This window comes from Centroberyx affinis, unplaced genomic scaffold, assembly GCF_046629955.1.
Source record: "Centroberyx affinis isolate AG114_WGS23_722 - 3 ecotype Tasmania unplaced genomic scaffold, CSIRO-AGI_Caff_v1 ptg000575l_1, whole genome shotgun sequence".
Classification (NCBI taxonomy): Eukaryota; Metazoa; Chordata; class Actinopteri; order Beryciformes; family Berycidae; genus Centroberyx; species Centroberyx affinis.
In genome coordinates, this window is record NW_027279215.1 from 102,813 (window position 1) to 130,300 (window position 27,488).

Sequence of the window (27,488 nt, forward strand, 5' to 3'; positions counted from 1 at the left end):
TCACAGGAGGTCGTCGTAGTCCAGCAGCTTGGAGTGCTGGCGGCTTTTCCACAGGCGGAACAGGCGGAAGTCGAAGTACATCTCGATCATCTCCTTGCCTGCGGAGAGGAGACATGAAGAGAAGGTGACAAAGTGTGCGTGACAAGCAGATTACAAGCCTGTTAGAAGCATAGAGAGATGTTCCTTCCAATATCATCATCAAGGCAAACATCAGAAAATTTAACAACCCTATCATTTGGTTATACAGTATTCAACCCCATATATCATGCTCTGATTATGAGAATTATCACGCACTCGCTTATATTGCTTATGATGCCCTTCTTATAATACCTCATGAGCAGCACTGCAAGTGAAGTGGTAGCCACATTTTTTTTTTTACACCAAAAACATTGGTCTAAAAATATATCATGTGACCTATTGTTGCATCCTTCCACACTCTGTACAGCAGTAGGAATGCAACTGGTGCTGGTGGGAAATAAGAGTACAGGCAAAAAAAGAAAAGGAGTGAGGAAGTATGCTATGAAATGTGAACAAATGCATCCTTATATTAGGCTAGAACTGACTTGAAAGACTGTAAAATATCGTAAAAATCGTCCTTCCTTTTTTTCCCATTTTCCTCCTATCTTTCCACACCCTGTGCAACAATATGAATGAGTGTCAAAGCCTTAGTCCCCCAGTATTCCAGATTGAGGTTAATGGGAAATAAAGAGTATAGAGAAGGAGAGCAAGGTGAGTGTTGTGGGTCAGCGGAGGAGGGCAAAACACATAGCGGCGCTAATGAGATTTTAATTGGAAAATAATTAGCGTGCCATCGATACATGTCGGGGGAAAAATGACTGATGAGGGGTGCGTTCACAGCTCGCAGGGTTCACGTGTGTGTATGTTTGCTTACACTCCCTAATGCGTTTTCATCAGTGACTGACTTACTAGCTTTGATTAATGCCCGCTATTAATATTCAGCGGGAACACTGGCGAAGGCAGATAGCAGAAAATCAATACAGATATTGTATGTATGTTTGTGCATGTGTGTGTGTGTGGATGCATTTGTGCATGTCGGAATATGTGTAGATATTAGAAAACTGCACTGTGTAGTATGTACTGTATGTGTGTGTGTGTGTGTGTGTGTGTGTGTTTCTAGTGCACTAACCTTGCGCAGACAGTTCCAGTGGGGACTTGAATTCCACAGAGTGGGGTCTCATCAGCCTCTTCAGCGTCTGAATCAGCTGCAGAGAGACACACAGAATGAGAGAGAGAGGGAGAGAATACTTCATTTCAATTCAAAAAATACCATCAGGATAAACAAACAAACAAACAAACAAACCAGTGATGACGCAGTAGGCCAAGTGCAGAGACTACATGTGCTTTTCTTTTTTTTTGTGCTTTTCTTTTTTTTTTTTATCCATGCAGCACTGCAGCTGAATATAAATGAAAAGGTCAGTGTGCCATTTAGAGAGGAATAGCTGTGTATGGGTGAAAGGCACTTATGGTAATGTTGTCTGTCTATATAGCAGCATCCGTCAGTGTGGGGTCACAACCAGGCATGTGAACTCACTTTATCCCCCTTTTAAAGCTGCCATGAATCTTTATGACCCAAGTGAATGGTAATATATAATGTGCGGTATCAGTCTGAGGTATGAGGATAGGGCCTTTTAAGGGATAATTTAATGCTTTTTCTGGAATTACATTGCCTTATTATGATGTCCATGGTTTACTACTATACACCACTGGTTGCATCCAAAGGTTAACCTGTGTGTGTTGCCATGTCTGCATTGACCTTACCAAGAGGACCTCAGTGTGTGTGTGTGTGTGTGTGTGTGTGTGTGTGTGTGTCTGCACATGCATGCATTGATCCGTGTGTGTGCACCTGGAAGCTGAACCAAGCCTGTCAGACTTCATTACACCGCCTGTTCTCCTGCCTTTGCCCCCTCACCACCCTTTCAGTGCCTCGTCCTCCTCCTCCTCCTCCTCCTCCCCTGCCCCTCCCTCCCCTCGCAGCTAAATGGCATTTGAAGGTTTCCACCTCCAAAAAAAAAAGGCTAGATATCCATCAGGTCAAAGAGGAGAGCTCTTTGGTTTGGGGTTGTTGCTTTCAATGTAAAAGATTGAGTTCCATGACACTCTTTAAGCAAAAAAAAAACTTAAATGCCTTTATTTCATGGCTACTTCAAAAGAGCATATTAAAATCATAATAATAAAAAAAACCCAGACAAATTTTGGCCATGTTCTTCATGCAGGTTGGTGATTTTTCTTGAAGCATGCCTTGGAATTCCTTTTTATTTGCTATACATCTATTTCGGAAAACCTGAAGTTTATGATTAGATATCTCTATAACTTAGATCATCCAGTCGCTAAAAACATTGCTGCAAGTCAGACATCTTACATCTAACAACTTAATTTACCTGCTGTCAGTCGTGTGTTATCAGTCAAGAAGAGTGTCACTTGTAAATGTCACTTTTTACCAATGAACGAGGCAGAGGCATGGCAGGGCGTATGGCCCTATCGATAACCATGACAACTGGAACTCAATGGGAAAGGGTCAAAGGTCACACAACCCGCTAGAGCAAAACCTGTGGCCCGCTAATGCAACCTGCTCCAGAGCTTAACCTGGACTTTTCTCTGTGGCTTTACAGTGGCAGGCCAGGCAGCTTGTCTCGTCAATAGAGTGTGACCTCTGAAGGCCGGGGGGTCAGCGTACCAAGTGAGCGGGAAGGTCGGTGGGTTTATCAAGTGCAAACCTCCCATCACTGCTGTGTTGCTGGATTAAGCCCACGACACCTCCACATTAATTTCACATAATACATTTTTTTTTTTTATTGCAGATTGGCTGCGTTCGCCATCTGCTTCTCCTTTAGGATGCCGGTTACTTCAGCTTCAGGCTAGATGACAGCTCGTCAAGATGAGTGACAGGCGTCGGGGGGGCAGGAACTAGACCGACCGAGGGGGAGGAGGGCGGGACTAACAGTCAGTGCGGCAAATGGCCAGATTTTACTGGGGTCCTGGGTGTCATCATCCAGAAAGCCACTATGAGCAATGTAATGCACCTGTGATATATAGCCTGCTAGACTAGTCAGCTGCTTTTACCTCACTCTAATTCTGCCAAAGTGCCAAAATAAATCATTTGATTTCTGCCTGTATATTATGTTTAGAACACTGGGCCTGTTTTAACAAAGAGTAGAATATGTCATCTATTCTTACTTCTATTCCTTTGATCATTATTCTATATCAAAAAGAAAACTGTAGACAGATAAGATGAAGCTCAGCCTATTGATCTCTGTTTCTGAAAATTCACTATTTCTCTGAATACTTTTTATGCAGTGAATCTTGGCAGTTCAATGATACTTTTTCCCATGAAATCACTTTCTATCTGCTTACTTCATAATGCAAAAGACAAGGCTATCCAGACAAGTTATGAAAGAGAGAGAAAGAGAGAGCGAGGTATGTGATATTGCATTGCACATGGGGATTTAGACAGGATCAACTGGCGTTTCCTTACACTTCCCTCTCGCATCGTCAGGCTGAGGGAAAGCTCTGCCGGCAGCGAGGTTGGGCTACGTTGCCTTGGAAACGAGGGTTTCACCCGAACTCGGGTTACGGGAAGATTTTGAAATAAATCACAATAATTTTTAATATCAAACAGACGCTCGGGCTTCTCCGAGATCGTTAAACTGTTGCGGACGACCATGAGGGTGTGAAGGCATCGACTTTGTTTTCAAACCACTGTTTCATGTTTTTAACAAGAGCAGTTGCTGCTTCCGGAACCAGTTTTCTGGTGGATCCTCTGATTTATTTATCTCTTCCTACTGGCCAAATTTTCCACTTGTTCCAAGAAAAATAAGATTTGAAAACTGAATATGAGACCTACAGTAATGAATTGTTAAGAAGGACATATTTTGTCTATCCACTCTCAGCATTGACCAGCTCTTTCAGAATGTCTTGAAGTAAGGCAGGTCACTCCACTTGTTTCGAGATGATGTGACTCGATTCAAGAAAGTTACTGAAACAGGTTGAGTTGCACTGGATGATCTCATCCCATTGGCAGCTTAATTTCAAGAAAACTAAGACTTCTTACGTACATTCTTTGAAGTGTAAGATGGGTGATAGTAGAGATGTCGGGTAGCGAGGCTGGAAGGAGCGTAGCATCTTCTGAAGCGAGCTCAGTCTGTCTATTAATAGCAGGGTGACACAAGCATTCTGGCAACCCAACTGAGCTTGCAGGAGTGCACACAGGTAGCGGCAAAGGGGAAAATTGCTAAATGCTGTGAATAAGCCCTTCCTTGTTCATCCCCACCCTCCTCCTGTGACTTGTACCGAATCACCGTGGAGAAGCTGTCAGATGTCACGGTGACTCAAACACCTATGGCACTGGATTAGGACAGTGTGTGTGCCGTGGCTGAGCAGTGTGAACAGGCACCGGGGGCTGATATTGTTGGGAATTCTTCAAGTCTGGAAGGTACAGAACCAAAGATCAAGCAAACGACAGCTGTATTTTAAAGGTGCTACTTGTGTCATTTTTAAAGCTCCCATATTCTCCACTTCCCAGAGTTTTATTTTGTGTCTTGAGGTCCATTCAAAGCTGTGTGTGTGGTGTCATGTACCAAAAACACTCTCAATCCATTTTCACACGTTCATTTTCCAGCATCTCTCTGAGCCTTATCGAAGAACAGGCTGTTTCTGTCGCCGGGTCTTTAAGGCTCATTAATATTAACGACCCCTCTGTTCCGATTGGCTAACCGTTTCCAGAGTGAAACGTGAGACACCGCGGCCTGGCAGCTACAGGTAGGGAAAACTCTCCGGTAAAGAAACAATGACAACCGCTCAACCGCTTTGAAAAAAAACACTTTGTTAGTCTATTATTTCTTACAAAAATGATAATGAGCGAACCTTTGTGACGCCACAAAGTTCCGGAAGTCCAAACGGCTCGTTTAGAGGCTCGCTTTTCTAATATGGATTGTGTGGATTTAGTTGGCAACCGTGCGTTTTGACACTTTCACCATGTTTAGATAGAACATCCAACTCCTTTATCATCACAGAGGCAAGAGAAATCCTGTTTTACACCATATGGGCCCTTTAAACATCAATACATCCTTGTTAAATTAATTGGGACCATGGAGATGATTGATAGCCTCTATCTCACACCAGTGGTATTGTTAGCGCTAGTGTTTCTCTAAATGAAGACCTGTAAAGCAATCACCCTTTGTGCCGTAAAGCCATACAGTAGATTTCCCACCAAATCTAACCCGGTGACACAATAGCTGAGGCCTCAAAATGAATCTAGTGACTAATCTCTAAATCCTACATGTAGCACCTTTAAGAGGTTTATCGATCTCGATGCATCAAGATGGAGAACGAGCCAATCCTCGATCAAGCATCAGCCTTCGCTGCCCGGTCAAGGCCGGCCAGACCAGTTATGAATCCTCTTCCAATGACAACATGAGATGCTGGGCTTTTTTCTATCTCTGTCGTTTCTACCCCCCGAATCAATGCACTTCCAAGCTATAAGACATGGTCAGCGGTAGAGTAGGCATTCGATGACTTTTTACCCTGCACCTACCTCTGATGTCCAGAGATTGTTTATTCTTTATCTAGACCATAGACCTCTTTCCCTAAGTGGGAGGGAGATGCCTTCAGACTTTTCACCATCACAGTGCAGAGTGATGACTCGGCGTTGGAGTAAGTGAGCATAAGAAGCGGCAGCACGGTGGATCTAGATGCGGCCCGCATGAGAAAGCATGAATATTTCAGTGTGTGGGCATGTGCGTGTGTATGTATGTGAGCGAGCGAGTGTGCATATAGTAGCGTCTAAGTGTGTGTGTGTGTGTGTGTCGGTCTCTGCGGGGGTGGGAGGGTCACGGCAGGGGTGCTGGGGGAGGTGTGTGTGTGCGCGCGTAATTGCAGCGAGGGGTGAGTGGGTGCATGTGTGTGTGTATGTGTGTGATGCTAGCTCAAGTGAGTGGGTGTTAGGGAGTCTATTTGCCTGTCACTCTGGATTGCTGTGTGTGTGTGTGTGTGTGTGTGTGTGTGTGTGTGTGTGTGTGTGTGTGCCCTCCTCTTCATTGTCCTCCCCCCCCCGCCGGTGCTGTGTGACAGGCTGACAGCAGGCTCAGAACTGGAGCCAGGCAGCATAAGGTGCCAGCTAGGCCATAATTCATACTCTTGCCCCCCCTAACATCTATAAAAAAAAAAAACACTCAAAATTACTATTTCACATGCACAAAAATTGCTCTCACTTTCATTATTTTACCTCTTGCATATGCAGAAATTGCTCTTGCGTTCACCTCATTAGGTATAGGAGAATACAGGCAAAGCCAACAGATTGTCTAAATGATTTATCAGCACCGCGGTATAGACAACATATGGCTGAGTGTGTGTGTGTGTGTGTGTGTGTGTGTGTGTGTGTGTGTGTGTGTATGCTGCACGCTGCAGATGAATGCAGAAATTTGAAGTCAACTTGATCACTAACTAGCAGAGCGTGGGAGTGCTTGTTCTTGTTCTTGAGGCTCAAAGTGACTCAGACTACCAAGCCGGAGACTGCCGTACCTTTTCTCCATTAGCGCTGCCCAGCACATAGCAGCCCATAATGTGGATGAGGTTGGGCTCCGGGTTCAGCTTACTCATCAGCCGGCTGAGCCTCCGCCAGAACCTGGCCGTGAAAAGGGAAGGACGCGAGGTGAAGAAGGAAGAAAGAAAGAAAGAAAGAAAAAACGAAATGAGAAAAGTGAGTTTGCAAGGCGGTCGAGGGCAGGGAGCGCACGACAGTTTGGTGGGAGTAGAAATGGCCATCGGCACGGCAATAAAACATTTCTAAACACAATCTGGAGACTGCATTGGTGTTTCCATATTCTGTTGACTCATCAAAGTCGAATTCACACATTTCTTCATTGGTGAAAGACAGAGGTGACAGCGAAAAACCTCATTTCTAAACCATAAGCTAAGGCAACGTCCCTGCATCTGAGATCATTTGCCAACAAATCTTCCCAACCTGCTTATGTCCACTAGACTTCTGACTGATATTATGATAAATTATTAGATGTAAGTCACTATTATCCTACAGGGAATATTGGTCCTGAATGCTCCACTGTAGTGTTTTTCTACAGAAATGATTTTTACTTGCTCTTTTCTGTATTAAAATGATAAAAACTACAAGAACAAATCTGGATCGGAGCCCACAAAAAAATCCCACATCTCCCACTTGTAATTACTACTAGCAGGTTGACGTTTTTTTTTATCGTATTTATGGTGCGTCCGATATGACGTGATTGCCATACCCAGTTGACACCCATGGGTGGTGATGCCTCCAACCGTGACAACTGTCTACATGTGTTGGTTACACTTATAAAATGAAAAAGTGAATAAAATGAGTCTCACTGGATCATGTCCTCCTCCTTCTCCACCTTGGCAAATGTGGCGACTTTGTTCTTCAGTAGGTACAGATGCCCCGGACCTCCCTGGGAGAAGAGTTTCAATATCAATATCAATGTCAATCTAGTAATATCATATTGATACATAGTATTTAACTCAAGGTACTTGTAAATCTTGGCACATGAATAAACTAAAATTAGCAAATCCTGTCAGAAAACAAACTGAAACTACAGTAAAATTAAATTAAAAAACAAATAAAGCTCTGTGGCCTTTTGGTGATCCTGCCACCCATTATGTTTGACCAGTATTGGTTTTTGAATTCTGAAACTAATATTTTTGGATCAGTGCTGATAACCGATATTCAATACATATCTTTAAATTTGACCATTTTCATGCCAAAAATTTGAGGTGAATGACACCGACTGGCCAATTTGTGATTTTTACAGGCAAATATCAGCCTGATGTATCAGTCTTACCCCGGAATCCACAATTAATGGTTAGAGAGCACCAATCAGCAGTATGAGCACCAATGACTATCAAATATGACTCACTGTGAAAGAAAATGTGACCCAATAATGACACGATATTACTCAGAGCTGATTGCTCTCTCCTCTCACTCACCTGGCAGAAAATGAGCATATTCCAGATTTTACAGCCCTTTCTGTAGGCAGTCAGCTTCTTCTCGATCTCCTCTGGGAGAGAGACAAAGAGAGAGAGAGAGAGAGAGAGGTGTCACTTTTCCCACTCAGCCATAATGGTGAGAAAGATAAATTGGCAGTCCCTAAAGGATTGAGGTGAGGTCTCACACATGCGCGTGCACACACACACACACACACACACACACGCACACACACAGAAAAACAATGAGTCATCTTTCCATGCTCCAACAAGCTGAAACTCATTCCAAGCTCATCCACTCCACTTTTTTCACTGTGAGAGTCATTTTCACATGAGAGCCGAGGCAAAAAAAAACGCACTCACCGAGGATGTCATCAAACGTGGCGTGCTCATGGTCCTTTACACCGAAGATAAAGACAGAATTATTATTTCATTAAACCCTATTCAGCAGCTATTGAATCAAACTGAAAACGATTGGCTGAATTACAAAACAGAGCATTAGTGTTCATTTAAATCCATATTAGATTATATTTTGTCATCATTCTTTCTTTTAAGTAATTCAAAGAGGGCTGATTCTCCCATTTCACATCTACAGCACATTTACACTGTAGGCATTTGGCTTATCCAGAGTGACTTACAATGAGTGCAACAGTAGAATAAGCTTCAATTTCTACATCACCGACATTACAAGAAACCAATACTAAGGAGTATAAGGGGCAAAAGCCATATTAGCCTGAGAATGATTATTCAATTATATGCATTGTGTGTATTGCTGGTATTATTCTGAGGTTGGTGAACCAGGAATATAAGCTTGCTTTATCCTACAAAGAATTCTCAGTCTATCGCCAACTGGTATAACACCACAGTGATTCAACCTATATCCAGTTCATGAAAGCTTTTACATTTGCTTACATTTCTCCGATCAGGAAAAATCCTCTGGTGCATAGGAAGTGATGTGTTTTACATTTACGGTTTGTTTGGAATCAAGAGAAGAAGAACTGGGAAAAGAAAAAGGAAAAGAGCGCCACCTACAGAAACTCAAACTTCACCAACAGAAAATCCAAGGAGAAAGACGTCACAGTGCTGGACACACTGTTTGATTGACAGGCGATCTCTGGGAAGAGCAGTGCAGAAACACCACAACAATGAGCTTCCAGGACCATCAGTGTACACCATATTGGATTTTCCACCATTTCGAGTTTCTTGAAAATCAATTCCCCAGAAGACTGCTTCATTCGGGCACGGGCTACAGCATCATGTCATGTTCAACAAGTTCAGTTCAAAGCACAGTTCTCCATTTGTTTGTAGCGAGTGGTTTTCACCCAATTTTTCGCCACTTCCCGTCCCACTTTAACTCCCCAGACTCATTAAAAACCAGACCAGCTTCAAGGAAGCATTAAGCTGTAGCGTGGCTGTTCCTCTTCTTTTCCACTGCAATCTTCACGGAGACAGCAGCCGTAAGAGAGTATTAGGCCTAACACTGTTTGTTTGCTTGCTGATTTACTGGAAAATAGCTGTAAACCACTTGCTAAACTGTTCTGGATTCCCTTGGTCTTCCCTGCACATTTGTCTACTATCAAAGCTTCTTTTATATTTTCTTACAAACTGTGGCTGATTAAACCTGCAATAAGCGATATCAGACCTTACAACCAATCCTGAAACTAATGTGTGCTATGTGGAGATTTCATTGAGATATAATGATATAAACCAATATCCACTGTGTTGCTGTTTTCACTTCTTTTCTAAAGCTTGTTGTCAAATTCCGCTCCAGAACGAAGCTCCTCCTCCGTTTAGTAGTTTTTCATTTTTTTTTAAACTAGCTTGGCTGTTTAAAACCTCTGAAAAAAATTCTCCTAATGGCGGAATCGATGAAGCGAACGAGTAAACTTGTTAAACTAGTAAACTTGCTACCTACCTCTTCACTTGCCATTGTGTATGTAACCTTTAGCAAGAGATAGTTCTGGCAAACCGAGGCTGTTAACTGACGAGAAGTTTAGCTTAGCTGTTAGCATTTATCCTTTTGTCCTTCGCAGGCCTCCGTAGTGCAGCGGCTTTGCTGTGTGTTATTTACAAATGTGCCGCGGTTTCTGTCGCCCTCTAGTGGTCAGAAAAATCGCTTATTGCAGCTTTAAACAAATATGTACGAGTGACGGCTCCTCTTCAGTTCTTCCAATCCCACATTAAAGGAATAGTTCACCCAAAAATGAAAATTCAGTCATTATCTACTCACCCCCACGCCGATGGAAAGGCGGGTGAAGTTTCTTAGTCTTAAACAAAGCTGTATGGAGCCATTTTATGGGGTTTTTTTGGTTGTTTTTTTACGTTTTAAGACAGGTCCCCAGCAACTTCGGTTGTTTAGGAGAAGTTTTCAACATAAGAAACTTCACCCGACTTTCCATCGGCTTGGGGGTGAGTAGATAATGACTGAATTTTCATTTTTGGGTGAACTATTCCTTTAAACAAGCGCAAGGTGACATATTTGTTTTTGACTGACCCCGAATCAGTGTTAGCTCGTTCTGAGTCACTCTGGATGAGCTAGATGCCTGAAACCTACATGTGCTGGCAGTGGAGTGACAGCTACTCACGTAAAGAATGGGGATGATGGAGGGGTCGTCCCTGCGGATGATGTTGGGAACGTATTCGGCCTTCGGGACCTTGGAGGATATCAGCTGAGGGAAAAGGGGAAGCAGGTAGAGAAACTTATTATACAAGACTAAAAAAATTGTTTATGTGTGTAGTTATGATTGCTGAATGAAAAAGACAAAAGTACAGGTCTGAGATTCTTTTTTTTGTCTCTGTTCTGTTCGACTGTTCACCCATTCTGTGTTGTTTTCCTTTGACATTCTAATGATTATTATTATGAAATAAGTGTGCAGGCTTTTTTCCCCCCCCTACATTGTTAACTTTATTATTATCATTATAAATAGGCTCGAAGAAAAGTCTGCGCGCTAATTTCATGTTTCCGATGTCGAATCTTTTCCTCCTCTCTTGGGATGTGCGCAGCCTTTCTTTTTTTTTTTTCCGACAGTCATGTTTGTGACAGCATGCAGCCGCTTACATCAGTGTTTATCATTGCCTGGGTCTGGAGCCATAATTGGGTCATGGTGTGTGTGTGTTTGGGGGGGGGGGGTGCATGTTTGTCCCCGGAGAAACTCTGCGGTACACAAAGTCCCAGAAACTACAAATAGATCAAATAGGTAGACGTGAACACGGAAATAGGATATATTTTTTTTTTTTTTTTTTTTTTTTTTGGGTGGATTTGCTGAGAACCTCACCATGATTTTGGGCGGGATGAAGTCCTCTCCTTCGCAGGCGGCTCTCTCCATCTCCCGCTCCTCCTCCCAGTCGGCGTCCTCGTCCAGCCCTTCATCTAGTGTCCCTGAGGAGGTCTGCAGGTCGCCACCTGGCGCACACACACACACACACACACGACACACACACGCGTAGGAACAAAGAGAGAGATGAAAGGCACACAAACAAGATTAGAGAGGAGGGCGCTCCATTTAAAAGCGCTGCACCTGTTTTTTGTTTTTTGTTTTTCAGACAGGAGGGGAGGGAGGGAGGAGTTAAAGTCAGACAGAAAAAACGACAGAAAACGACATGATGACTCTTCGTTTACACCCAGCCAGGTAACACAAAGCAACAGCCAGATGGACAACAGGTTGAATGATGAGGACAGACGTGGATGATAATGGTACATATATATGCGGTACTGTATAGAGTACAGTAGAGTGACCACATACACACAGGCAGAGTGGAGATCGACGCAACGCTTACATAGAGAGATACAGATTGGACACACACCGACACCATCGGAGACTAACACTGAGTGTGTGTGTGTGTGTGAAGAGAGAATGTGTGTGTGTCTTGGTGCAGGCGTGTATGCATTTGTGAGTGCACTTGTGTGTGTGTGTGTTTAGGCGTGTGTGTCTGCATTTTTGTGTTTGTGTGTTTTGCATGTGCATGTTCATCTGTGTGCTAGTGCTAGTGTGTGTGTGTGTGTGTGCGTGCGTGTGTGTGAGCATCGACTCACTGTCTCTGGAGTCATGCAGCGAGTCGGGCTTTACGGGGGTGGGGTCACTCCATGAGCGGCTGAAGCTCTTGGCTCGGCGGTCGGCGAAGGCTGATGGGAGTTGGGGGGGGAAGAGAGTCATTCACACACACACACACACACACCACCAGAAGCTAATCAACCCACAACCCACACTCTTAAAGGAATGCAAGACTTTTTTGTCCCGTTGGTCAACTGAGCTGCTAAGTGATGAGAATAGATACTATATCCACGTGTCCCCAGTAGATCATTGGCTCCACTGCTCCACTTTAGCATACACTATGTTGAGTGATAGTAGCTCCATGCTAACACTTTAGCATACACTATGTTGAGTGATAGTAGCTCCATGCTAACACTTTAGCATACACTATATTGAGTGATAGTAGCCCCATGCTAAAACATTAGCATACAATATGTTAAGTGACAGTAGGCTCCATGCTAACACTTAGCATACTATGTTAAGTGATAGTAGGCTCCTTGCTAACACTTAGCATACACTATGTTGAGTGACAGTAGGCTCCTTGCTAACATTTAGCATACTTTATGTTGAGTGACATAGGCTCCATGCTATTACTTAGCATACACTATGTTGAGTGACAGTAGGCTTCTTGCTAACATTTAGCATACTTTATGTTGAGTGACAGTAGGCTCCATGCTATTACTTAGCATACACTATGTTGAGTGCCAATTGCACTAGCATTATCTCAAAAGTGATACAATGAGAATTTGTAACAGCTCTAAAGCTAAATGGTTGGCTTTATGCTAAATGCGGCTAAGACTAAGGCTTATACGGTATGTGTGACGAACGGATGGACAAAACAGATGAACAGACAAATGGACAGAGACTGTACTCTGTAGAGCTTGATCAATGAAAAAAATAACACCAGCTGGAGGAGGAAAGCAAGAAAGAGACTCTTTGGATACCAACATCCTGTAGCTCATTGTTGTGGCACTAAGGAGGGTATTTTGTGTGGAGGAAATTTTAAAAAAAAGACACAAATGTGTCCATCGTCCCACATTGGACTAACACACGGATCTGCTAAAAATGACACATCCTTTTTTAAGAGTGCATAGTCACAAACACATGCACGCTCACAGTAACACGCACTCACTAACATAATCACACAACACACATTATCATACAACACTAACCGAACGGTCGTCAGAAAGGGTTTAAAGGACTAGGCTCAGACTCATGTATTTTAAGGTATGACCCTTTTCCCCTCAAATGACTTATCATTATTGCAGTGCAATGCAAGGCTTAAACATGCACTATACTGTAGCTCTAACAGGGCAAATAGAGATCCACAACATGAACAGAGCACATGTAAATTATGATGAAATTGAATATGAATGTTGTGACGGCAGACACTGTAGCCACACATGCATGTGCACAAAAACACATGAATACATGCACACACACACACATACATATACATTGAAAAACTCACTCTGGGCCTTCATCCTGCGGCTTCCCACCATCCTAAGGTGTTTCCGGAAATTTCTACCATGGGAGAAAGAAGAGAAAGAGGCAGAGAGATAAAGATTGCGGGAGAGAGCCAGATTAAAAGATATATTCATTGTAATATATTCATTGTACAGACACAGATCAAAGAGACAGATGAGAGAAACAATTTGGATCCTAACTGGAGCTGTAGTTCAGTCAATGTCTGGCACTATTTTATGAAAGGACGTACGAAAAACACAATCTAAGTCTCTGGTAGATAGCTCTGTCTGGTGCGCATGCTAACGCTTTAGCATCGTTGGCGACTAGCATTATCCTAAAAGGCACTTTCACATTTACGATAACTATTAAGATAACTATAAAAAGATTTAAAGGGTTACTAGGTAAATAGAATGTCGTTTCCACAGTAACGATAACTATAAAAACCAAAACTATAACTATAACTATATTTTTGGTTCGCAAAGTTAGCTACACAGCTAAAGTTTTTGCACTGTTGAGTCATAATGGACTTTCACTAATGGCGTGAATTGAGATTTCGTTTTGAGAGTAGGGCTGAACGATTTTGAAAAAATATCTAATTGCGATTATTTTGACTGATATTGCAATTGCGATATGATTTGCGATATTAAAGGGAATGATAATTTTTACATCATTATTCTCTTTTTCATTGAAAAACGTATTAAAATGATTATGGTGTGATTTTTGCAGGGATCTGTACCAAACAAAGATGTTTTCTTAAGTCTGTAGAATATGATGTGTAGGCCAGGACATCTCTGCAGCACCACAATATTTCATTTAAAATGCTATTTTGACACATTTCACCTTTAACAAATATTGCACCTCCTGCGATTTGAAAATTGCAGTAGGTCATATTGCGATTTCGATAAAATTTTGATTAATTGTTCAGCCCTACTTAAGAGGTTATGAATCTACAGACCATAGAATAGAAACCAATACCAACTTTGGATTACTAGGTTTATCTTCATACTTTGGGTAATGCTAATCGCCTACACTTAACATACAGACAGAGCTATCTACCAGAGACACAAAGATTATTTTGGTGATAATCCTCTCGTCTCACTCTTTCCCTGTTTCCCGAGCCGTTTCTCTCTCTGCTCAGCTGGGTGCCCGGCATTGCATCCGCACAGTTAGGAGTCATGCACCCTGATCACCAACAAACGTCTGGATTTCAAGTGTGATTTTTTTTTCTCAGTTCACCCATAACAATGCTGGGCTCAAAAGGGATCAAATGGTTCGAACCAGTGAAAAAAAAGTAGAGGGGTGGAGAGAATAAGAAAGAAAGAAAGAGAAAGGAGGGGGAAGAAACAGAGAAGAGAAATAGCCCTAAGTGGTAGCAAGTGGGAGAAGTGATGTGAGGCCTAAAACACAGCTTTTCATTATTCATCAAGGCTTGTCTGACTGTGCTGGTTCAGTATTGTACAAGTAGCCCGCTCAGTCACTTGCATTTCTGTCACTTGTATTGCAATGAATCCAAGCGGTTCCTCCAGGCTTGAGCAAGGCTTAACATTACGGTTCGACCAATATGGGTCTTTGAAAGCCCATAGTAATTTGTTTTGATTGAAACACATCAGTATATTATATTTAAAATATTGAAAATATTACAAGTATTCAGTGTTCCCCCCAGAATTGTATTGTTGTCAGGGTGGAAAAGCCTCTGAAACAGCATTTAGACCATCATGGGACACTAAAACTCTCCATTGAAATCTGTAAAAAATTAACATAATCATCAACACTTGTGTCGAATGTGATCAAAATATTCAGGCTTTCCACAGACAACAACTGTAGTATTGATCAACTCTACAATAACTATGCAATCGATCAAACTGCATCATCCATCATTTTTTTTTGCTTTTTTTGCAAACAGCAGTAAGTAAGTAAAATGCGAAGCAAAACCCTCATGTTGGCAATTTTTATCCACAGTGATGCAAACAATTTTGTATCCAGACTGCAGTTTCAAGGCTTTCCAAATAAAACCGCTGTCATGTCAGCGGAAGGCGTCGGCGTTATTGAGTGTTGATTCCAGTGGTTGTGAGGGCGCAGCCTGAAATAGAGGGATGACTCAGAGGAGAGGGGGATCCATCAGTCAGTGTTTCCATACTGAGTGACAACAGCTTTTAAAATCACCAACACCCTCACATCACGACTACCGAGTCAAACTCATGTTTGTCTGCGTGTGTGTGAGAGAGTGTGTGAGAGTGTGTGTGCACGTACACCGGTGCTCCGTCTCATCCGAGCCTCTCAATCCGGTCGTGACCTTTTTTCCGAAAAAGCTTTGCGAATAAAACGCCTTGCTTATTCAAACGGGCATAATTCGATTTGTGAAACTAACTGTGATGTACCTTTCTATTAAAAGCTTTGCATTCGGAAAGCCGATGTACACGACGCAGCCCTGTACAACACTGCTGCGCTGTTTGGAGCACTTGCAACACACACTCACACACACACACAACACACAACACACACACACATGCTGACAAGACCAACGGCACGTTTCAACCTTGGTGAAAGGGAGCTCTAGTGCCAAATATTGATTCATTCATTCACTTTGAGTGCGAGCTGCAGAGCGGTGAGCTACGGCCCCGTATTGATGGACCCCCTTCACACTCCAGTGTTCAGTCCAAATGAGGAATGCTGATTACAGCTGCCACCCAGAGCCTCCGGGATTCATGGCAGCAACACACCGGCGGACACTGTTACATACACCAAAGAAAGGGGATTTGTTGTGTAAGAGTAGCTCAGGACTGCAATGCAGGGAGGGTTTTGTTTCCCAGATAAAACCACAGTAAATGTTCAAACGGTAACAGCGGACCATCGTACTCCGCGGGGTAAGAAAGCAAGAAAAATCCATCCAGTGTATTTGCATAATGTGTGTGCTTCGAGGGAGGTAGAACTGATTTGATTCACATACACCCACACAACCACAAAATCACTATTGATATTGAGAGTCAATTATCTGCGTCTTTAAGTGTTGTATCATCAGGATTGCTGGAAGAGTGAAAGGTTCGATATTGGTGATTCAATATGTTTGGGTATGGGAGGGGAGGGGGCCATAAAAGCAGAAAAGCAGAGAGTGTGTGTTTGCTTGTTTGTATGAGAGACAAAGATAGTTGTTGTTTTTTTTTCTTAAAAGTCAAAAAGATCTGAATCTTGGACTTCGTTGAAAGAGGAATATTCTGCCTTGTTTCAAAATATTCACTTTATTCACCAGCCAGGTCAAATTCTTAATAATCGTCAGCATTATAAGTCTTTAATTTATGTGTTGGTAATATGCTAATTGCTTAAAGCTGCAATAAGCGAAATTTTCGGACCACTAGAGGGCGACAGAAACTGTAACACATTTGTAAATAACACACAGCAAAGCCTCTGCACTACGGAGGACAATTGGAAGGATAAATGCTAATAGCTAAGCTAAACGTACCTGTTGAGAAGTCTCGCAAGTTACCAGTCTCACTTTGCCAGATCTTTCTCTCTCTGAAGGTTACATATCCCACAATGACAAGTGAAGAGGCAGGTAGCAAGTTTACTAGTTTAACAAGTTTACTCGCTTGATCGATTCCGCCATTACGAGAATTTCTTTCAGGGATGGGAGGGGGAGGGCAAATTGTTTTATGTTAGCTGTGTCTGCTAGCTAAGCCTAGTGCTAGGTCACTTTATCTGATACTACACACTTAGACCTGGTTTGTTTGGACAAATATAATGTTAACAACATGAAGTAGCTGACTGCTAACATTAGCTAACGTCATGGATGTTCCTTCAAGTCAGTAGCTGTAGCCTTTCATTTGGAACATCAGCTCTGCTCATCTCTTGACAATATTTAGAGGTAACTTTAGTTTATATTTAAATCTTTTTTTCCAAAGGTTTGCCTCTGTGTTCATCTGTCTGCAGAATTTTTAGATTTAATGTGGGATTAAATGACTTGTTAAGATAGTTATTTCTTTGCAGTGTAACAGGGGGGTTTAGCACAGCACAGGACAGGACAGGACAGCCAGGACACGGTACCTCTCCATCATGGCAGCTGCCTCCTGCTCTCTTTTCCGCCTCTTTTTCTCAGCAATGCCTCGGAAAGCCCTGCCAGGATGTGTCAAAGCGTTAACTGGATCGGGGGGGGGGGGGAACATAAACTTGACTCAAACTGTTTAGCCGTTCCTGACCTAAACTCGAACAATTTTTGTCTGAACCCAAACTGACCCGAGGAGTAATTAGCTATTTAGGAGAAATTTGATTACTTTTGCTATTTAGGAGTTAAAACCCGACTTAAGCCTGAAATCGCTCAAATTTCAGCAATATTTGACTGAAAACCCAAGCAGTTAAGAGAGATTCCGTTTGACCAGACTTAAGCCCATCGGGTACAACTGGGTTCGGGCATAAATGTAAAGCTCCAGTCAGTGTGGGGTGGGGCAAAGGTGAAGGGGTTAAAGGTGAAGGGTTGTCCAAGGGGGTTAGTGAGAGGTTTGCTAAGCCTTGCTAAGTGGTTAGGGTCAGCAGCACAGGGACGTTTTATCCACCAGAGGCAGAAGACACACACACCACACACACACACTAGGACCACGATGCAAGTTAGGAGCCAAAAGGAACAGACATTGAGGAGTCGAGTACACAGGATACTACCCAAGCCACCTATCCTTATGTGTATATATATATGAGTATATGCTTAAACTACTGTACTGTAGTGTTCTGTACTGTTCAACCAACATGGGATTATGAAGGCCAATACCAATAGTAGCTGATGCTCTGTGCTGATATTCAATAGCTTTAAATTTGAAATTTTCATGCCAAAACATTTCAAAGAACATAACAAGTATTCAGTGTTTCTGCCAGAATTGTTTTCTTGCCAGGGTGGAAAAACCTCTGAAACAGCATCCTAATATTAAATATAATCAAACTGCATCATATCCATCATATCAGAGGTGGACAACTGGCGGATACCTGATTTTTAATAACCGGCCAGTATCGGCCTAATGCTGATTATTTGTAATTTTGGAATCGAAAGTACGATAATTTAATTGCTTTTTCTGTCCGCCTGTCGATCAATCTCAATCTGTCGTTCTGTCAGTGTGTAAGTTTGTCAACGTGGGTGTGCCTTTCCCAAAAGGCATAGCAATGCCTATGACAGGGCGTCAGGCGTAATGAGAATCATCAGTGACAGTGGATGTCAGAATTGAAGCCATGTCCTGCAGTCTGGGGTTAATGACAGACAGGCAGGCAGAGCGACAGCTGATGGGCTCTGGGCCTGCCGGTGCTAATAATGAAGTCGTTGGAGTCTGCACAGTACTTATTATCCAAGAGCCTGAAAAACACTGCCACCAGGTACAAATTTTGCATTGCCAAATTGTCAGCTTTTGGGGACTGCAATGAAAAGTGGCTTTATTTTTTACAATAATAACCATCGTTTTCCCCCCCAAAAGGTGCTATGTGTAGCATTTTTAAACATCAATATATCACTGTCAAATTAATCATGGTACATTGGTATAATTACTGTAAACAACTGAGGTCATGGTGGACATCACTGGTAGCCTCTGTCTTACACCAATGTGTTGTTACTGCTAGTGTTTCTCAGACTTGAGGCCACATTTCCCATAAACCCCGTTGCCTCCTCTCGCCCCTCCCCCTCCCCGGTGTCTTTGTTTTTACTGAAGAGGATAAACATGTTGGAAGTGATTTGTCCATCGGCCTTTCACTCTGTTCCACCGGCTGCCTTTGCCAGAAACTGAAAGCTTTAGCTCTGTTTGCACTAGAAGAACCGCACTGTTCCTGTTTTGTGCCGTAAAGCAATCTCCCTTTGTGCCGTAAAGCAACCCAGCAGATTTCCTGCAAAATCAGACCTGATGGCACACAATGTAAAATATTGTTATAATATGTTATACTAACTTCTTAAAATGAATGTGATGATGATGTATTGTTGTTAAAATGCTACATGTAGCGCCTTTAAATTATCCAAAGGATTTTGAAAGGGTTTCAAGAGCCCAGAGGTCGTAGAATTTTCTCAACCCATGGAGGACCATTTGATCCTTCAAAGAAAATCACCAAAATTGATGAGTTAGGAAGTTTCCACCAGACAATGGCATTAAGTTTTACCTCTTCATCTGATTTATAGGACCCATTTGATTAGTGATAATCCAAATTCAGTTTTCTGTCTGTGTTTGTGTGTGTCTGTTTATACAATTTAAGTCCTTAAAGAACACTAATGCTAGTTGAATACATATCCTTATGCAATATGTCCTGGTCATCATCCTCTCTGTCTATCATGAGAGTGAATGACAATGAAAATGACATAATTGCTTTGCTCAGGGCTACGCACTACATTTACAAAATGTACTTTTTTATAATGGTTGCAGGAGTTTTACACGATTGCATAAGCACATTGCTTTAGGCAGGCATTAAGTATATAATAAAAGCCATCGCTGTTGCATTGCGTTGGTGTGTAATAGATGAAAGAACACTTCAACTGTCACTGTACGGACCTTGATTTTATTTAAAGAGCAGTGCATAATTTATTAATTTCTGAACGCTTTCACCTGATAACTAAAAATGAGACACCGTTCCATATCGATAATAGTGCAACTCATGAATGTAGGATATTTAGTGTAGTGCAATCAGTGGGTTCAGCATCACTGATTCCTGCTTGCTTCTTGCTGAGTGAATCTATAACTTCAAACACCCAGTCCTGCAGACACTGAGGTTAAGGGGTTAAGGACACACCAGACAGAATCGCACAAAGCCACATGAGGGAAAGGGTTCAAGGCGTGTTACCTAACTGAGAGAGAGAGAGAGAGAAAGAGAGAAAGCAACAAGGAAGAACAACGGGGGCGGTTGAGAGAGTTACTCACGATATTCTACGGCCGCGGTCGGAAAAGAAGCCACGCAGCAAGGAGAGAGGGAAAAAAAAAAAAGAGAGAGAAGAAACAGAAGTTAGTAGCGTCGGGGGGGGGGGGGGGGGGGAGGTCAGAGAGATGCTCCGTACACATCAGAGACGGTTTTCACGCCGCAGCTTCCACAGTCGGCTGCGTGAGGACACGGCGAGCCAGAGCGAACCTTGAGTGGAAGAACTCCTACTTACTTCTCCCCTCCAAAATATCTGCGAGCAAGGACAGCGTTTTGGCAGAACACATCAGAAAGTCTAATGAGGCCGTGCGCATGGGCTATCGAATGTGAGAACAAGAAGTGAGGAGTGAGTGAAGAAGAGTGGAGCACAGATGACAGGGAGGCAAAGGGTCAGGCACATATGGATTTTTGAAGGCCAATAGCGTTACTTTTAGACTGATATTTGATGCTGCTATTCAATATCTTTACATTTGAAATATTGCAAGTATTGAGGGTTTCACCCAGAATGTTATTCTTGTCAGGGTGGAAAAGCCTCATCATGGGACACTAAACTCTTCACTGAAACCCAGGATAATAATAATAATAATAATAAAACATTCATGTCTGCCTCCGGGATCTGATCAAAATGTTGCAGTAGAATCAATTCCCATAGGCAACCAGTGTAGTATTGATCAAAATCTACAATAAATATGTAATCAATCAAACTGTGTCATATCCATCATATCAGAAGTGGATGACACCGATGTCAAATTTTTAATAAAAGGCCAATGTCAGACCCATATATCAGTCTGACCCTAATACTGGAGACATGGGCAGACAGAGACAGATGGACAGGGAGGAGAGACACGAACATATGGAGAGGAGAGGGAGCGTGGGAGAGAGAGAGGGGAAAGATCATGACGGGCGAGCTTTGTGTGTTCGAGGGTCATAATTATTAGCTCTGGGTGATAGGTGATAATTAACCAGTCGAAAGAGTGGAGGGGGTTCGTGTGTGTGTGTGTGTGTGTGTGATCCATCCATGCATGTGTGTATTTCTATCTGATTCTTGCTGTGTGTGTGTGTTGAGAGGAACAATGAACTGTCTAGGCCAACACACACTCCCTAGCTAGCTCCCGAACCTGGTTCCGGTGTCCTGGATTCCCCCCCCCCCCATCCCTTATACCACACTACAGTCTGCTAGTGTGTGTTAGAAATAGCGTTCGACCAATATTTTTGGATTGAAGCTTATATTTTATACCGATATTTTTTAGATTTGCCAATTACAGGGCATCGACATTCCCCAAAAATTACAAATATTCAGTGTTTCCCCCAGAATACAGTATTATCTTTGTCAGGGTGGACAAACCTCTGAAACAGCATTTAGACCATCATGGGACACTAAAACTCTCCACTAAAAAGCCAGGCTAATGGAATTCTTTTAGGTGGGTAGCAGCTTCTTAATAACCACACCAACTTTTTCAGAGTTTGGCCCAGTATTAGTCGACATACCTAACATGTGACGAGAGGACTGGCACCAAAATCATCCGTGTCTCTGGCAGATAGCTCTGTCTGACGCGCATGCTAACACTTTAGCATACGGTATGTTAAGTAATCGTAGGCGATTAGCATCCTAAAAGTGAGAAAATGAAAACTTTTTCACAACGTGGCTAAACCTGGCAGGCTTCTTGAGGGGATTGGCGAAATAGACGTGGAATTTGTCAAGAAGACTGCACTTGAATGACACTTAAAGCTTGACTTGTGAGTGACGTTAGCAAGACGGCTAAAGTTGTTTTTGCGCCGTTGCTTGAGGAGGATTGAGATTCTGTTTTCAGAAGTTATGAATCTACAGGCCAGAGAATAAAAACTAATACCATGTTTGGATTACTGAAAGGTCTATCTTCATACTCTGGATAATGTTAGTCACCTACAGTTATTTAACATATACTAAAGCGTTAGCATGTGCACCAGACAGAGCTGTCTACCAAAGACACAAAGATGATTTTAGTACCAATCCTCTCAAATGCTGGATAAGGTGACAAATGGGGCAATTAACCTCCAAAAAGTCCTCCAAAAAGCCAAGATATATCAGTCTAACCCTACTGTAGTTAGAGATGTGTGAAAGAATATGAAAACCTCATGTGAAAGCCACAGTGCTGTACGGTATGGGAGAGAAAAGCTGGCTTTCTAGCTCATATAGCGGCGTGGGAGTGAAGGCGGGTCTCCGTCCCATACTCACGCCTGCATGGTGGTGGTGGCTGTCTGGAAGCTGAACATGTTCTCTTTGGGGAACCAGCTATTAGGGTTGTCCTCTGCAAAACACGGGAGACAAAAGGAAGGCGTGATACTGTAGCACCAAGCGGAACATTCAAACGCGGGGCTTACAATTAGCGGAGGAGGTCAGAGAATGTGTTTTGACAAGGGAGCAGGAGGTGAAACAAACTCCAACTCCAGTGATTTTAATTTCAACTATAGTAACCCTAAACCTTTTCAAAGCCAGTTATATAAACTGAAAAATGCAAGGCTGTCAAGCTGAAAACAAAGCTGTTTTTTCTTAAAAGATGACATTTTGGAGATACAAGGATTTCACCTGACAACAGCAATATATTTTATTATATTATTATATATTTTATTTCAATATATTATACTGCATATACTTCAGATTTTGGGTATATTTTTATATCGCAAATATTTTTAATTCTTTTTGTCTTTGTCTCAGGATGCTCTACTGCTGTAATTTTGCCATTTTTTGCTATACTAGTGTTAAAATTGTCAGTTGCATTATGTTTAATACCCCCCATTTTCTATATTATTACTTATATTCTGTTTTTCTTTGATGTATCCTATTATTGCTATTATTTTGCTGCTGCAACGACCCAATTTCCCCACAGGGATAATTAAAGTTTCTTCTTATCTTATGAAACCTGAAAATTGGTCAAGAAGTTCTAATGACAGATGGACAGAAGTGCACATCTAATTCCCTTTCCTTCCTTCCCTCCCTCACTCCCTCTATATGCATCCATATGAATCCAACCACCCACCCATATACTCATTATCCATCCATCCATCCATCCAATTATCCATCTATCCATCCGTCTTTACCCCTGTCCTCAGTAGACGCTCTATCCTCGCTGTACATCCTCTCCAGCTTCTTGCGGTGTTTCCCCCCCTCCCGCGGCGAGGTGTCCAGGTCCAGGGAGCGCTGGCTCTGACACGGAGCCCGGATGCAGGCCACGCAGTCCGGGGTGTAGTCGTCCCGCGACCCCCCTCTCCTCACCCCCCAGTCCCGGATGTTGTGGGCGCTCCCCGAGCTCTGCAGCGGCTGCGACGGCGCCGCCGGGCCTCCCTGATGCTGTTGTTGCCCGTGGTGATGGTTGCCGCGGTGATGGCTGCCACGGTGATGGCTGCCACGGGCGGCAGCGGCGGGTTGGCTGGTGTAGGACGGGTGCTGGCTGGCGGAGGCGGGGGCCTGGGTTAGAGGCTGCTCCCTGGAGCCCTTCAGCACCTCCAGCTCCAGGCTCTCCTCGCTGCCGCGGCCCCCCAGGGTCATGCCTCCCTCCCTGGTGATGGTGTACACTCTGGCCGGCTTCACCGCCACGCTCCCCTCTGGCGCTCTGGCACCCGGCTGGTCCTCCGAGGACAGGCTGCGCTCTACGGAGAGCCGACGCTTGGAGGGGCCCGAGGGGACCGGAGCCTGGAGGGCGCTGGCCTGGGGCTGAGCTTGGGGCTGAGGACCGGGTTGGGACTGGTCGGTCTGGTCGGGCTTAGCTATGGGCAAACAGCGGCTCTGCGGTGGCAGGTTGTTGTTGTGCAAGCGGCTGACGTCTGGGGAGTCGGAGTCCTGGCCGATGAAAGTCTCAGACAACAGATGATCTGGAGAAAGAGGGAGAAAGGGAGAGAAGACGGGGGGAGGAAGACAGAGAGAAGGATCAAGGAGAATGATCGTTTTATGTTTCCAGGGCACTCCTTAACTTTAGCTGCTTGTCACTTTTGGGTGATCTAGAAACTGGAGCTTGTTCTACTGATGCACTCATTGTAAGTCCCTCTGGATACGAGCGTGAGATAAATGCCGAAGATGTAAATGCGCATGAACAGAGAGATAGAGGAGAGACGGGGGAGGGAAAGACGGCAGTCGGTCGGTTTTTTCGGGAGTTGCGGCTTTGGCAGCAGCGGGGTAAACAATTTTGCGAGCCAACAAAGCTTTCGGGGGGGGGGCGGGGGGATGAAATGCAGAAAGATGGGTGATGGATAGCGGCGGAAAGTGAGAGGAGAAGGAATGAGGAAAGATTTGGAGATGGATAAGCCGGTAGATGGAGGGCTTTGGCAGAGACACAAGCCCGGTGTTGTGCTGGAGTGTCCTGGAGGATGGATGCATCTTCTCACAGGACAAGCAGAGCCAGATGCAACACTGCAGGCTTGTAAATAACTGTTAGCCTGAAGGGAGGGATGAGCCTTTTGATGCAATCTGTGATGTGCTGGATAAACAGCCAGGGGGACATGCTGGATACTGAGAGATACTAATATTAACTGAGCAGAAAACTCACTTTTTTTTTCAGCTATTGGACAGAGTGGCTGATGGATTCCAAAATTCCCCAGTCACTTTTGCTATTTTTTACCAGCCAAATATGAACTGTACAATCGAATAGAGCCTCCAAACAAGGGTTATCATAGTTTGAGATTTTTCATTAGTTTTTATTCTGATGTAGTTTTCAGTTTCTATTTCAATTTTGGTGTGGGCTTGGTAGTTTTAGTTTATATATTTATTTATTCATTCTTACAGATTTTTAGATTTGGTTAAGTTTTAGTTTCAGTTTTAGTTTTAGTATTTTTCAAGGTTTTTAAAGGTATTTGTCAATTCATTCTGTACAAATAGCCAAAAGATCTTTGCCCTCACTACGTTAAGGGTTTGTTAATGCTTAATAAGCATTAACTAACCCTTAATTAACAGTTAACTAATGTGTAATTTACTAATGGTGTTCATGTTAACTAAGGTATTAATTTATACATGATTTAATAGTTTATAAAGATGACTATTAAATAATGTATAAATTAATACCAGACACATTAGTTAACTGTTAATTAAGGGCTAGTTAACGCTTATTAAGCATTAACTAACCCTTAACTTAGTGACCCTTATTGTTAAGTGTTACCAGTAGTTTTAGATCAGTAGTTTTAGTTCAGCTTGTCCTTTTTTCAGTCTTTCAATCTTTTACATCTATGATATAGCCTACCAATCAAAGAACACATTCCAATATTATTTTAAATCTAAAATATGGTTTGTTTTGTTATTATGCTAACCCATTGTGATGCCTAACAAGACAGCATACGAGATATTACACAATTATTCTGCATCTGACCAATAAAATGACAGTCCAGTGCAGTGATGATAGGGCAACTCAAAAGCCTTTTGCACTTTTCCACTTTAGCAAATGTCAAGTTTTTTTTTTTCTTGTGGCTTTTTCAGCCTATACGAGGCAGTGCAGTAGCCCCGGATTCAGATTTCCCGAGCCATACTGTCGAGTAGAGGAGTATGTTAGTGTCCTGTGCTGGTGTTCTGTACCGGTGAAGGGTGTCTGCCGGTTGCCTACCTGCTCCGTTGCGGTTCTCTGGGTTCGCGTGGGACAGGTACTCTCCGAATGCTCTGGCTGCTCTGCAGAGAGACGACAAGCGCGGCGGTTAATCCTCGAGCCGAAAAACACAAGCGACTCACAAACAGTTAAAGGAATGTTCTTTAGAGTTCCAAAACAAAAACAGCCAAACAATCACACTGTGAATAGAAAGACCTATACACCATTATTTGTTGCAAATCAATCAGCTGTAGTTAAGATTTGCACTAAATGATGGTGTAAATATACTGTAGGTCTTTTTGGAACTCTGAAGAACTGGTCCCCACTGACTTCAGCTGTTTTGGAGAAGGCTGCTATGGAGTTGTGCTGGCAGCCTCCCTGTGTGTTATATGGACAAACTTCACCTGTGTCTCAACTAGGCATGAGGGTGAGGAGATGATGCCACAATTTTCATTTTTGGGTGACCTATCCCTTCAAGCTGTCGCAGGACTCTCCGCACGTAAACGCCCTTTCCGAGCCATAGGTCTATACGCTGCAGACCCTCTTTTGCGGGTGTCTGTCATTACCTGCTGCCAGTCAAGTAGATTACACCATTACAGCAGTGTGGGAGAGGCTATTTTATTGCCGGTGGCCAGAAGCCATATACCGCTACGGCCCGTTCTCTCTCACACCGGTGTAATTGCGTCCTCCTACACGCCGACTGGGAGACAGTATGCTGCTGGAAAACAGCTTGGATGCTCCAGCCTCGCTCCCCTGATAGGTCCCATAGGGGGAGGGTGACATTACATGTGCCAGCCATAAAGCAAGGGAACACAATTGCACGTACACACACACACACACAGTTACGAAACCACACATATTGGCAGCGATAGTACTAGAACTGGCATGGTGTGCAGAACTGGTATGTGGGAGACTGTCTCTAGCATAGAGAATATTATATCCTGCAATACATATAATTCTCTTTCAGCACTTCAGAGCGACTCCCTGCTGCTCTCGGCTTTCCGAAACATAAAGATGACGACTTTTCGGATTAAAGCAAGCCGTTTGGTGCCTTTCAGTAGCATGACTGCATGCGTTTTCAGCATGGGTGGGAACCAAACCCCCGGCCGAGACTATGAATAGTGTCATCCTGTAGCTCAAATCCACCCCCAGTTTCAGGTGCGTCTGAAGCCAGAAGGAAGGTCAGGCCTGGCTCCATTTAATGGGGCCAATCAAAACTATTGTAACCCTTTTATTTGGCATATCGCATATCTTCTGAAAGAAAAAGATCTCATCGACAAGCTTGTATTTTTGAAATTATCCAATGGGTTTTACACTAGTTTCAATGGCTGAAGCATTAAAGGATTCAACTTGCAAATGATTTCAATCCTGAAACACACACTCGTATCGCTGGCAAGAGACATGTAAAATCAGCAGTTGTACTACAGCGTTTAATAGTTCTGCTTGCAGTCACCCACACAAACACATTTCTCCTGCTGAAACTCCCACACACTTACAGCGTGCATGTGCAATAAAACATATAGGCTACACACACACTCACACACACTCACACACACCTAGAGAAACAGTAAAGCCTATAATCATTCTCCTCCTACCCGCTCCTGCCCGG

At 43.2% G+C, this 27,488-nt stretch overlaps 1 protein-coding gene across 1 annotated transcript; it reads right to left on the reverse strand.

Annotated features, from left to right (window-relative positions):
* Nucleotides 1–25,988, reverse strand: nsmfb (NMDA receptor synaptonuclear signaling and neuronal migration factor b; the record flags this gene model as incomplete). Its single annotated transcript, XM_071518365.1, has 15 exons — nucleotides 1–98; nucleotides 1,148–1,223; nucleotides 6,538–6,640; nucleotides 7,366–7,445; nucleotides 7,981–8,051; nucleotides 8,341–8,374; nucleotides 10,563–10,646; nucleotides 11,253–11,380; nucleotides 12,011–12,100; nucleotides 13,480–13,532; nucleotides 17,514–17,582; nucleotides 20,342–20,347; nucleotides 22,552–22,624; nucleotides 23,415–24,185; nucleotides 25,901–25,988. Coding segments are annotated over 15 exons (1,824 nt in total), but the record flags the coding sequence as incomplete, so codon positions are not given.
* Between the last annotated feature and the right edge of the window lie 1,500 nt (nucleotides 25,989–27,488).